The 12668-nt window shown below is 41.1% G+C and overlaps 1 protein-coding gene across 5 annotated transcripts in view; it reads right to left on the bottom strand.

Annotated features, from left to right (window-relative positions):
• The window catches only part of TTC17 (tetratricopeptide repeat domain 17), a 160679-nt gene extending 150126 nt beyond the window's left edge, over positions 1-10553 (bottom strand). For 4 of the 5 annotated variants that reach the window (XM_036891710.2, XM_036891711.2, XM_036891713.2 and 1 more), the window contains exon 1: positions 10367-10553. In XM_036891710.2, the coding sequence (XP_036747605.2) occupies positions 10367-10525 (159 nt within the window). In that variant the 5' untranslated portion in view covers positions 10526-10553. Of the gene's footprint in view, positions 1-7492; positions 7687-10366 lie in introns of those variants that run through there. The other variant, XM_036891712.2, reaches the window with a different exon arrangement.
• Between the last annotated feature and the right edge of the window lie 2115 nt (positions 10554-12668).

Raw genomic sequence — 12668 nt, 5'->3', positions numbered from 1 at the left:
GAAGATCCATATGACTGAATACAGTGCATCTTTAAGAGAGAGGAGGGTACCTTTTTTATTTCTGACACGGACAGATTTCTAACAATTAAGCTAGTTGTGATACAAAATGTTTCCAGTTGTGTGTTTAAAAAATGCAGAAGTCATGACCTCCTCATTTCAGACTTGAGAACTGAGCACCGAATTTAGCAATAGGAAAGGTCCCAGATCTCTGTGTTTTCAAATGCATAGCAACTTTTTGGAAGAATACACAAAAAATTCTGTGATAGCTTCCAGGAAGAAGGTTTGTGGGTAGTTATGAGACTTCCATTTTTTAAAAATAGCATACTAAGTACCTTAAAAACAATTTTTTGAACAATGATCATGTATTTTATAGTTTTAAATTCAATTATAAATTTGAAAAAAATTTTAATTTTGGTATCTGTTTCACAGATAAAAAGATAGAAATACTTTTCTTTATGTTGGTAGCAATGTTTAATAATACAGAAAATAATACAGTTTAGATTCAGATCTAAGCTTGAGGTCATACTCTGCCACATACTACTTGCAAGGCCTTGGGCAAGCAATTTAACCACTCAGTCTAAATGTCTTTATTTAATAGAGGATCAATACCCACTTCTTACTGAGTCAATAAAATGAGATAATGAATATGAAAATGCTTGGTAAAATGTTCAGTGAAATAGATATTAAATTGCTTTTATTACAATAAAAGTTACCTGTTGATATCATCCTAAATTAGAGTCATCTCCATGTATGACTGTATAAAATGCAAACTCTAAGAAGGCCGAGACTGTATGTCCCTCACAGCTGTACTCCAAGTACATAACACAGAAGGCATTCAAATATGTGTTAAATGAGTGAGCTATAAGCCTGCCAATTGTAGTAATGGCCATACTAAAAGCACTCAGGAAATACTTGCTAAAGTAAAAATGTTCCTGACTCCATTTGACCACTTTGGTGTGTACTACACTCTTGAGTTTTGCTAAAGATTTATTACCCATCTCAACTTCCCACCAAGCAATTAGGCTGAAAGTGTAAACAAATGACCACTGGGTTCCCTCTTGCCAATCACCAATTTTAATTAACCCAGTGCCTCAGAGCAAAGTGAGGACTGAAGTAAAAAATACATAAATGAGTTATTTTCAAAAGTTAGACTTATGAAGTAGTTACTACTGACTAAACAAATGTGGGAGGCACAATATGACCTGTCCAGAGTGAATTCCTAACAGTATGTCTGGAAAGCAAATATATACTTTGGCTTATATAAAACTGTCATAACCTTACAAATTTTTAATAAATGCTCTTGTGCATATTTATATTAATGAAATTTCTTAATGTTAAGTGACTTAACTAAATTTCCATAATATCCAATTAATTTAAATAATACCACAATCTCAAACACAAGATTCTTTGAAGCATAACACAGAAAGTATGTTGGAGAGGTAATATATCCAAATAGCCAATAGAAAAGTGGATTATCTGAGGCACTGTCTTACAACTCTGGTTCAGAGATACCAAGTTCTTAGAGATTCTCAGGTTGTTTAGGCCTTTTATTTTTAATAGGGAGAATGAACTGGCTTGGCCCCTTTAAAGTATGCACTGTCCCTCCTACACACCACTAAAATGATGGTGGACCTTCACTGTGCTGAGATGATTTTACATCACACGATGATGTAACAGCACGCACTATCACAAATGTAAAGAACTGCTTGCACATGCCAACACGCAGGCACTCTCCCTTTCTAGCACATGTTCAATAGTTCCTGAGTGTGTAATATGTGTCAGGCACTATTTTAAGAACTGGGGTTACTTGATGGACACTACAAAGTTGTTGCCTTCATAGAGCTTATGTTCTTGTAGAAAGACAGGCAATAAAATATAGTGCCAGTAGTAAATGCTATTAAAAAGCAGAGTAAGAAGACAGAATGATGGAAGGAGATGCTGTTTTAGATAGCATGGTGAGAAAACAAGGGACATGTAACGTACACCTGAGAGAAAAAAGGAATGAGCCATAATGACATCTGCAGAACAGCGTTTCAGGCAGTGCAAGGAGCAAGAACAAATGAACTCAGTGCTTTGAAGACCACCCCAAACCCTGGTGTGGCTGAAGCATAGAAGACAAGAAAAGTGGTATCTGAGGCAGAGAGGTGGTCAGGGGCCAGTCCCAGATTTTGCAGGGCCTTATAAGCCATGGTGAAAACTCCAGGTTTTATATTCTTTAAGTGTAGGGGAAACCACTGAAAGTTTTCTAATGTTCTTTGTTTCTCTACCTACACAACCCCTAGAGGAGTGATACGACCAGACACACTTTCTAAAAGAACACTAGCTGCTCTGGGGAGAGTAGACTCCATGGGACAAAAGTGGAAGCAAGGAGACCAGTCAGGAGGCTACTGCACACACAGATCAGGACAGAAGTGAAGACAGTCTGAACTGGGGTTGTAGAAGCAGAGGTAGAAAGACATGGCTTGTTTCAAGGATACATTTTGGAAGTAAAGTTGAAAGGTGATGATTGGGTATGAGACATGAGAGAAAGAAGGGCCAAGGAGGATACCAAGATTTTAAGCAATCTGGTAATTGGTGTGGAGTAAGAAATCAAGAATTCAATTTGGACATGATGTACTTAGGATATCCTGTCTATTAGACAGTGCATTGCCTGAGGGTTCCAGCCCCGGGCAAGCTCAGTATGAATTTAGAGAGACCTAGAAATGACAACAGAATGTTCTTGGGGTAAAACGTTTATACCCAGCTTTCTTCTCATGGTGGTAGGTCAAGCACTAGAATCATGTCTGCATCCAGCAGTCTGCAGGCCTGTAATCCACCTTTGTCTCTGCCTCCTCCCAGAGCTCTTTATGTAGTGACTCAGTCAATAACAGCTTACTGCCTATGGGTGTGGAAGCAGTAGCCAACCAGCAGGCCAATTACATCATCTAGTAGTTTTGGGTCAGGTGAGGATCCTGGCCACAGGAATTTCCATTTTCCCCACAGACAGCTTAGTGGAGATGGTGGGTCAGCAGCTGGACATATGAGTCTGGGGTTAGGGAGAGATTGCAGATACGATCTGGGAGTCCTCAGAATATATGTGGTATTTTATGCCAAGAGAGTGCATATGATCATCTGGCAAGCACACATACAGAGGGAAGAAAAGGGACACACCGGTATTTAAGAATCATGAGGAAAAGAAAAATTCAGCAGAAGAGAAGGAGAAGTCATGACCTCCTCATTTCAGATTGAGAACTGAGCACCGAATTTAGCAATAGGAAAGGCCCCAGGTCTCTTGAAAAGAGTTGTGGGGATGAAGGACTGAGTGGAGTGGGCTTGAAAGAGACCTAAACAAGGAGAGGAAAGAGAGTGTGTGAGCACAAACAAGTCTTTTGAAGTGTCTGGCTACAGAGAAGTCGCTCAGCAGAGGAATTCCCTTTCTTTGCCATCATGAAATATAGCTGAGATGCATGTGCTGCTCATACCCTGCTCCCTGTATTTTGGAGTGCAAAGCTGTTCTAATTTTCAACCTGACCTGCCAGCAAGCCCTCCTATTCCTCCCTGTCAGTGTGCCTTCTGTTCACTTCCACCAGTGCTGCTTCCAAATGCAACAATTACTGAACCTACAGCTGATCCTAATCCCTCCTCAACAATGCAGCTGCCATTTCTCATCGACCTCATCCCTGCTCTGATTTTTTTTTTCTCCTTTTCTTGTTTAACATTGCTTTCTTGTCTCTTGCTGCCTCTCCATGTTTTCTGATGTCTGAGCAATGAGGTTGACTTTTTTGATATAACATCAGTGACAAAGAGGATGGTTTCCTTTGCATACCCAACCTGACCACAGTAGGCAGGCAAGAGTAATCTCTGAAAGTATGGCCGTTCTCACCTGTGTACAGCACCTTTTCTGAAGGCCTAAGGGCTGGTTCATTGATGGGTTACTCAGAAGTCTGAAGCTTCCTTTAGGCTAGTCTACAGATGACTGTCACCTTAGTGAATACTGCAAGGCTTCATTCAGACAATGGTGAATTTAAAAGGCAAGAACTACTTCTCACACTTCCTTATATCATTCACTCAACAGATATTATTGTGGCCTATGTGATTAAACAGTGTGAGAGATGATGCAGTTGCAGAGAAAATGGATACAGTTGCTCCCTTCATGGAGCTTTAAAGTTTTAAAGTTCTGAGTAATCCATCAGTGAACCAGCCCTTAGTAATCTAGTAGGACATTTACATAAGTAAATAGACACAACATGGTATGGTCAGTGCTCTCCAAAGGGAATGCAGATGCCACGACAGCACACAGAAAGAAGGGAATTTATCCAAATTCAGGGATCATAGAAGCTTCCTTGAGAAAGTGGTGTTTTTAAGAATACTGAGTTAGCTAGACTGGGACATTTCAGGGGAAGAACTTGTGCAAAGGCCCAGAAGTAAGTGAGAACAGAGCATATTTGGAGACACTGACAAAAGTTAAGAATGGCTAAGTGAGTATGTGTATATATTCTGGGGTGAGGTTAGGGCACTCAAGGATAAGCAGAGATAAGGCTACAAAGAAGGAAGGGCCAGATCAGAAGCCATGTTAAAAAATTTGCACCATACCCTGGGATAAGCACCAAACTGTTAAAGGCAGTTTTCTTTGGGGAGTGAGACTGGGTAGTGGTGGGAGGACTTCACTTTAGGAATTTAACCCCCATAATGTTAGCTATTTAGTTTTACAATGCCCTGCATTACTTTCATAATTCAAATTTTTAATTAAACAAAACAAAGGTTTCAAAAGGTTATTCTAATTGCACTGTGGAAAATGGGACTGGAAGCAGGACAAGATTAGAGGCAGGGTGAGAAGTTTGGAAGCTGTGGAAATAATTAGATGGTCTGAGTTAGAGTAAGGATAGTGGCTATGAGAAGTTGTTCAGATAAATTAGAAAGTGAAATGAAAGATCTTGGTAAAGAGTAAGGGAGAGGGAGGAAATAAAGATGACAACTAGATTTCTGACATGGGCAAATGGGTGGAAGGCAAATGGTGGTGTCATTCATTCAATCTGGGAAAACTGGGCATGACATAGGTAGGGGTAAAAATGAGCTTAGATCTGGTCATTTTAAGCTTCAAGTACTTAGAGGACATTCACATAGAATTAGAAGTTAATACAGAGGTCCTGAGTCTATCTTGAATGAATCTGGAATTAAAAAATGAGTTAATAGAGAGAAATATGGATATTCTCAACATATATATGGTAACTTAAAACCTGACAAAGGATGAGATTGCCCACGCATACAGAGAGAAGAAAAAGAGAAGGTTAGAACAGAGGTTGGAGAAAAAAGTAATATATAAAACTGAATTTCTCAGAATGATCTATGGTCCATCTGCATTAGTCTCCTGAGAAGTTTGATAAAAATGTAGAATACTTGGCTCCACAACCCCTACTGAATCAGACTACTCTAAGTGGCTTGGGAATCTGTATTTTAAGCAAGCACCCCAGATTAATTTTGTGCAAAGTAAAGTTTGAGAACAACTGATACAGAAGATTGAGTGGAGGAAGACGACCTTTCCCCACCAAAAGAAAGGATAAGAAGGAGCTATGCTCACCCCAAAAGAAAAATGGGAATTTCCACAATAGCCAGCGGAAAAGAACATATCCATCAAAGCACAATGGGTTGGTGAAAAGTAAGCCTTCATCAGTAAATATTTGTTCAATAAATAATTGGGAAAAAATTTAAAATTTTAATTTACCTCTGTATATTTATAAGCTGCTATATTACATATTCTAGTGTAAACAAATTAATACCTAGGTAATTTATAAGAAGAAAAAGAACAGTGGGAAATCTAAAATAATGGATCGAATGAAAATCAGTTTAATGCCAACGTCTAGGACAAACTGCAAAGGTTTAGTGGGTGCTTACCCAGTTAGTGAATAAACCACCATGACCTCTTAGGTCCAAGTAAAGTGTATAAATGTAGAAACAGTGATGTGACAAAAAGATGAGTTCAGTTTGAAAGCACTGAAATAAAGCTGTTAGCTTCACAGTACCATATGGATGTTCTCTCCCAGATTAACCAAATTACTTAATATAAGACCAAAAAATTAAACCACTCCTTCACTTACAAACTACTGAAACCAATAAATAAAGATTCAGCCAGTTTGTCCAACTAAATCTGATAGCTCTTTCTCGGATCGTAGTCGGTGAAATACTGCTTATCAAGTTCTTCTTTGCCAAGGTTGCTAGGCTGCAGAGCATCAGTTTTGTCAGAAACCTCATTTGTTCTCAGCAGTTAGAAGCATCTGTACTCCAAAGACATTTGTTTGATAGGAGGCAACATGATTAAATAACTCCCAAATTAACTCACACCTATTTGGAATTGTCCCCCACCTACTTTCAGTTTGAAGTTAGCACAAAACATATTGCAGAGATAAAGCAAACTGGAAAAGACAGGACTTTTACTGAATTATTCCCATTTTGTGTTTAATTCTATTCTTTCATTTGTAGGTGTTATGAAAGGGAAAAAAGCACTTCAAACTTACTGAGTACAAACTGCTCACTTGTACGTTACTGCAGATTAATGCAATTTTAATTATTGCTATCACTAATGGCCACTCATTAGTTGTGTGTCTTTGGGTGATTTTCTGTCCTATTAGTTGTACTATATATTTTTAAAGCATTTTTTCCACATCTAAAATTCTATGGTTCTAAGAATGGAGAAGAGGAAAACACCAGCCAAGAAAGTAAGTGTGAAATGCTGTGAAAGAGCTGATAAAATTATACTCTCAATTTACTTAAATTGTTAGACCTCCACTTACGAAGAATGAGAATATTCAGAGGCAATAAACCCAGTGCTACAAGTACAATGTCCTGATTAAATAAGTCTGCAACAAACTGGTAACCCTTCAAGAGTTCACCTGTTAGCTGGCAATTTAGAAGGGGGAACGTAAATTTTTCCACAGAAATGATGTGATATCGTAGTTAGGTTCTTTAGGCTAATTCACAAGAATTTATTTAACCTTCAATGCAAGTGAATTTCCAGATACTTTTGAGAAAAATAGAAAATAGATGCTGCTGCACTAGCAATTAATCATAAAAAACATCAAAATGAAACACAATTTATCTTAAGGACTATTCTTCACAGTGACATTAACCAAAAGGTCCACTGGCCTCATTACAGTGTAGAGCCTCGTAGTAACCAGGTTATAACAGCCCATGCCTTAAGTCCATAGACCCCAAGTTAAGAACTCGTGCTTAAATAAAGCAAAGTCTTACAGGTTTTCAGGTACAGGGGAGCTGTGTATCAGAGGAACGTCAAACAGGATCAGAGGTACTCCAAAGCTGGGAGAAAAAAGCAGAGTTGAAGGGGAAAAGAGGAGGAATGGCCTCTTAGCTGTCCCCTGACTGCAGTAGGAAAATGAATTTAGAGATTAGACCATTCTCGTCACATCCCAGCTCCAGGATTCCCCAGACAACATTCCTGGGAATTTAGTGGCAGCTCAGTAAACACGGAACCTAAAAACATGGAAGGTATGTTTCCTACCTGAGGCAGGGACTGTGGAAAGGAACAATTCCCTCAGCTGCCATGCCAAGTACTGGACACTTGTTACTGCCAGAAGCAACTCCTATTTTGATTGTGAGGAGGCTGCCTGGAGGAGTGTCCACTTACTTGCTCTGACTGATGCCCCATTTGAATCCCGTTATGGATCTAGGTCTTCCAACATATATGGATGTTCACACGTCTGCAGCCTGTAACTTGTGGATGCCTATCTTTATCACCTGCTAAGGCCTGAAATAGAAAAACCAAATGAATGTTCTCTTATCCTGGGAAGGACAGCTTACTGTACTTAAAAAACTTTAAATATAATGATGGAAAATGTCCCTATTTAAGTCTATTATTTGGGACAATTCAGATTTTTAATTCATAAGTACTTCTCCACATTCACTATGGGAAACAATGACCTATTTTATCTAATTTGGACAAGTTTGAATATCAGGCAGAGACTTTCAAAAGGCATTAGCCACTCTAATTTTCTAAGATCTGCCCTTACAGTTTGCCCTTAGCCCTCTCCCTGATATTGAGCCACTTTAAAACTGAAATCATACTTCTGCTCTCATTCAGATATTATAACCAGGGACAAGTAGCAACGACTTTAGTGTGTCAGTAAGAACACAGTACATATAAAGCTTTTAGTTAATTATGTTTCTGAACATAGGAATAGATATGCAGTATGCCCAAATCCATGTACTAACAGGATCTTTCAATTCTTTAATAAATATATCCACATGTGATAATTAACCACGATCTAACTGAGGTTTGGACTCAGCCTGTATTCAAATTATTGCCTGGAAGGGCAGTCCGGGTAATGCACTCACAGCTCTCAGAGTGGAACTCAGAAGCTGACTATGGTATTCAACTCTCTTTCTTTGTCTATGTGTTATTTTTTCCTCAGATTAAATCCAACTTCCCTCAGTTGGCCTCTTTGTGTTACACTGTAGCACCAACTCTATTTTTGCTGGTGTAAAACTGTGTGGTTGCCTGAACTTAATACTGTGAATGTTATGTAGCAAAGCACTGGAAAATTCACTGCAAAGGATCATTAAAAAAGGCATATAGTAAAAAAAAAAAAAAAATCTTGCTTTCCTTACTTTTAGCCCACTGCAGGGGTGATTTAGCAGAGATCCAGAAGATTCTTCAGATTTCTCCCTTTCTGAAGCTAATTACCAAGTAACCCCTACTTTTCCCCACTAAAAGTTAAGTATCAGATGTACAGAAAGAAGGAATTTGTTAAAAGACCAGAATGAATGAAATCAGAGTCTGCTTTTCCATTGCAATGTTCAGCATATAAGCAATACATTTCTACCAGCTTTCATTTTTCACTTTTCAGCTGAGTGGCAGGACACCAAAACGGGAAGGAGAAGTCAATGTCAGAGAGAAAAAATAGCTGTGGCCAAAAACAATACTGCAGAAGAGCCAATAGGAAAAGGGTTCCCCCAATTGCAGCAGGAGTGACTTAATTCCCTCTCCTTCCATAAAGACCTCAGGGAAAACCATCATTAGAAAACAAAAGAAAGGTGGAAGCAACCAAGACTCACCTAAGACTGCCAATATTTTGTTAAAGAGATGAACGTGCAGTGTTTTCTAGGGTTTCTGAAACACACATATATAAATCTCAACTGGTACAGCCATGAAAAGATTTTGTTATAATGGAAGTTCGGTATAAAGAAAATGCCACCCTATAAGAAATCAGTCTTTTTTCAGGTATACCGAAAACCACTCACCAATACCAATGCTGAGTTTTAAATTATGTTTAACTCATACTCAAGATAAAATGTGCCATCATATGACAGATCTAAACGTGAACCTCACTTTATACAATAGTAAACCTTGCACTGTGTTCCTATGAGCATCCATTACACACAACCCAAAGGTCCAGTACTTTCACGTGATAATGATCAATACATGAGATCACCGGGCCAAACTGCATGGCACACACTTCACTTTGTAAATGTTTAGCTGGACTTTTCAGAAATGCTCTCAAGAGCTGGATGTCATTAAGTTTAACAAGATTATGCAGCAGAACCCACACACTTATTCTGGGCATGAGGTTCATTCACAAAACGTAGTGTGTTCTGTAAGAAATAAAAGTTCTGTAAGAAAAGTCGTTCCTTTGAGAAATTAGTTCAGGCATACAAGAATCCAGGAAATTGCATATCCTCCTTGCCCCCGCTGGGTCACAGGAACTAGGTAAAGAAACAATGCAAAGTACACTGGGAAACATGGGCTGAAAAGATGCAGGCAACGCCACCAGAGGCGTCTTCAAGCGTTCCTTCGGAAAGAGAGTTTGCTCTAATGAGCCACTTTTGACCTGAGTAACGGTACAAGCTGGAATCACCACGGCCTGACACGAATTCCAGCATGTGGAAGAGGAGACTGGGCGAAGTAGCATTACATGAACCACTGACTAGGGGGGCCGAGCTGTCACCGGCCGCCCTGGAGCTCGCGCACACCCGGCGCCGCCACCTGCTTTCTAGTTCCTCGGGGAGGGCTGGTGACGCGTGGGCCCGAGAGAACCCAAAGGCAGGGGTAATAAATCTGTGGTTTCTAAAGCACAAGCACAAGAAAAGTCCCCGGGGCCCGACACCTCACCGCCGGGCGACTCTTCGCACGCGGCGAGCAGCCGCAAGGGTGGAAGGCTGAGAACTTGCAGGAGACCCAGGCGAGGGCCAGGCACAAATGGGGAGGGGTCGGCGCCGGGTCTGTGCACCGGGGTCGCCCGGACCTCCGCGCCGGGACCATGGGAAGAAAAGCTTGGGGCAGGGCCGCACGTAGCCAAAAGCCAGGAGCTAGACCCAGGAATTCCTCGGGGCTAAGCTGAGAGCGGGTGCGGGTGGAGAGGGACGCTCTGACCACTACCTGCTGCTGGATCTTCCCGTCCTCCGTGACGACCCAGTGCGTGGTGGCGAAGGCCCCTCGAGCCGCCACACTCAGCAAGGCAGAAAGGCTGAGGAGCCAGCCTGGGCCGGAGCAAGGTGGCAGCTCACACCGGCCGCGGACCCCCACCGCCGCCGCCATCTTGCCCCCCCGGCCGGGCCGCTCACACCGGAAGCGGAAGCGGGGCCCATAAGCCCGCCATCTTGGGGAGGTCGGCGCTGGTGGAGGAGGAGCCGCGGGGCTCTGCCCGCCTTAGCGTCGGTTTGGGCGGCGGGGCCGCGTGGCCTCGGGCTGCGGGCTGATCCTGGCTTCAGGTCGGAGGCCGCTTTTTAATTTTCCTGTGCGCGATACGATTTCGTATTGTGGGAACCGGAGGGAGATAAAAGTAGTGTTCTAGGCGGAGCCTAAGCCTAAATGAGAGGACTCCGAGTATATACACACATAGATATGTATTTTAAAAATAAAGTTTGGTTTTTATTTTTATTTTTGTTTGTTTAGAATAGTTGGGAAATAAAAGGTACGTTTTTGAAACATCTACCAGAAAAGTGGGTTCTTTTATTCCCTCTTCTTCCCGTAGTGGAAGCTTCAGATTGGGAGGCTTGCTAGCCCGGGGCGGCGCTGTCTGTCAGCGAGCCCCGAGCCACGGGTGTAACTTTAAAAAATAGAGATTAAAATAACACATTTTACTTAACCCACTACATGCAACATAGTATTAAATATAAACTATCAAAGTTATTGAGATATTTTACTTTTTTTTAGTAAGTCTTCGAAATAAATCGGTATGTATTTTTACACTTAGGCTCGTCTAAATTGTGACTAGCCAGATTGCAGGGTTTAGTAGCCACATGTGGGTAGTGGCTGCCTTTCTGGGCAGTGTAGGTCTAGACTGGAGGCCTAGGGGCATCGTCTAGGAGTTTATTAGAAATGCACATTCTCAAAAATAAAAAAATAGATTGTTATAGGAAAGAAACGCATTCTCGCTATTCTTTCCCACTCGTCAGATACTGTCTTTTAACAAGAGTCCCCAGTGACCGGTATGTACATTACAATCTGAGAAGCACTTTTAATGAATCAACATGCAGGCCAAGTGACTAGCCTGACTTCTGGCTTCTAGTTAGATATGTTGTTTTAGGTATTTCAGGGCTGCTTTCTAGCTTTGTGTGTCATTTTCTATTTAGGTTCATTATACTTTTGGTTTTCTTTTTGGGAAAAGGATGATGCGAATTTTACCCGACCGCTTCCCTACATGATGTACTGCGGGAAAACAAAAATAATTGTCAGGTGTTTAAACACCACTTGGTGCTATGGAAGCAATGACTGCAGCATCTTTTTTTTTTTTTCCTTCTGAGAACAGCTTTTCTTGGAGTGAAATAATGAACATTCATTTCATTAAAAAATGTGTGGCATATGTGCTCTTTGTCTAGTACCCTGCTGGACACTGGGTATGGAAATCTTACCACAGAGTAATGTGCAGTTCAGCGGGACGCTAGCAGGTTAACAACTGAAATACAGAATAATCAGGGTGTGTAAGGGCGTATGTGTAGAAAAGCGAGCAATCAACCAGGTGAAAGGTTTGGAGCAAAGGTGCTGATTTAGGCAGCATACCAAGTGTGAAAAGGTGAAATCAGTGGCAGGTTGTGAGGATTTCTTGTATGTCTTACCAAGGAATTTAAACATAGACAATGGGAAGTGTTCCAAAGTTTTGAAATAGAACTGTGGCAAGTGACGGAGTCCCCTTGCTCTCAGCATTTTATTTTAAAGGGTGGAAGTTGACTTTGTTATTAACTCTGTATAAAGCTGCTAAATAAATGGCAATCATCATCTAACATTTGTTTCAGATCATACAGCTAATAAATGGCAGAGCTAAATTTCTATTCAGATCTACTTGACTCTAGAGCCTGAGTCTCACTTGAGGGTTTCATCGCTGGGCAAGTTCACTCTGGGTTCGATGAGACCGAAAAATGATAATGGAACATTCTTGGTGTGAAAGGGTTTATACCCAGCTTTATTTTCATGGTGGCATGTCAAGCACTAGACTCTTGCCCACCTCAGGGCATGTCTGCATGCAGCAAGCTAATCTCTGCCTCTAGACCTCTCTGCTGCCCTGAAGCCCCAGAACACTGGGTGGAGCACTTTATACAGAGTCAGTAATAACTTATGGCCCACATGTGTGCAAGCCTACACCTGTGAGCATTGCACGTGCACAGTGGGCAAGCAGACTGGGGTCAGGTGAGAATCCTGCTGATGGAATGTCCATTTTCCTTACAGTGAGCCTGGATAAAGG

This window comes from Manis pentadactyla, chromosome 9, assembly GCF_030020395.1.
Source record: "Manis pentadactyla isolate mManPen7 chromosome 9, mManPen7.hap1, whole genome shotgun sequence".
Classification (NCBI taxonomy): Eukaryota; Metazoa; Chordata; class Mammalia; order Pholidota; family Manidae; genus Manis; species Manis pentadactyla.
Note: the sequence above shows the minus strand (reverse complement) of the source record. Positions and strands in the feature narration are given on the sequence as shown.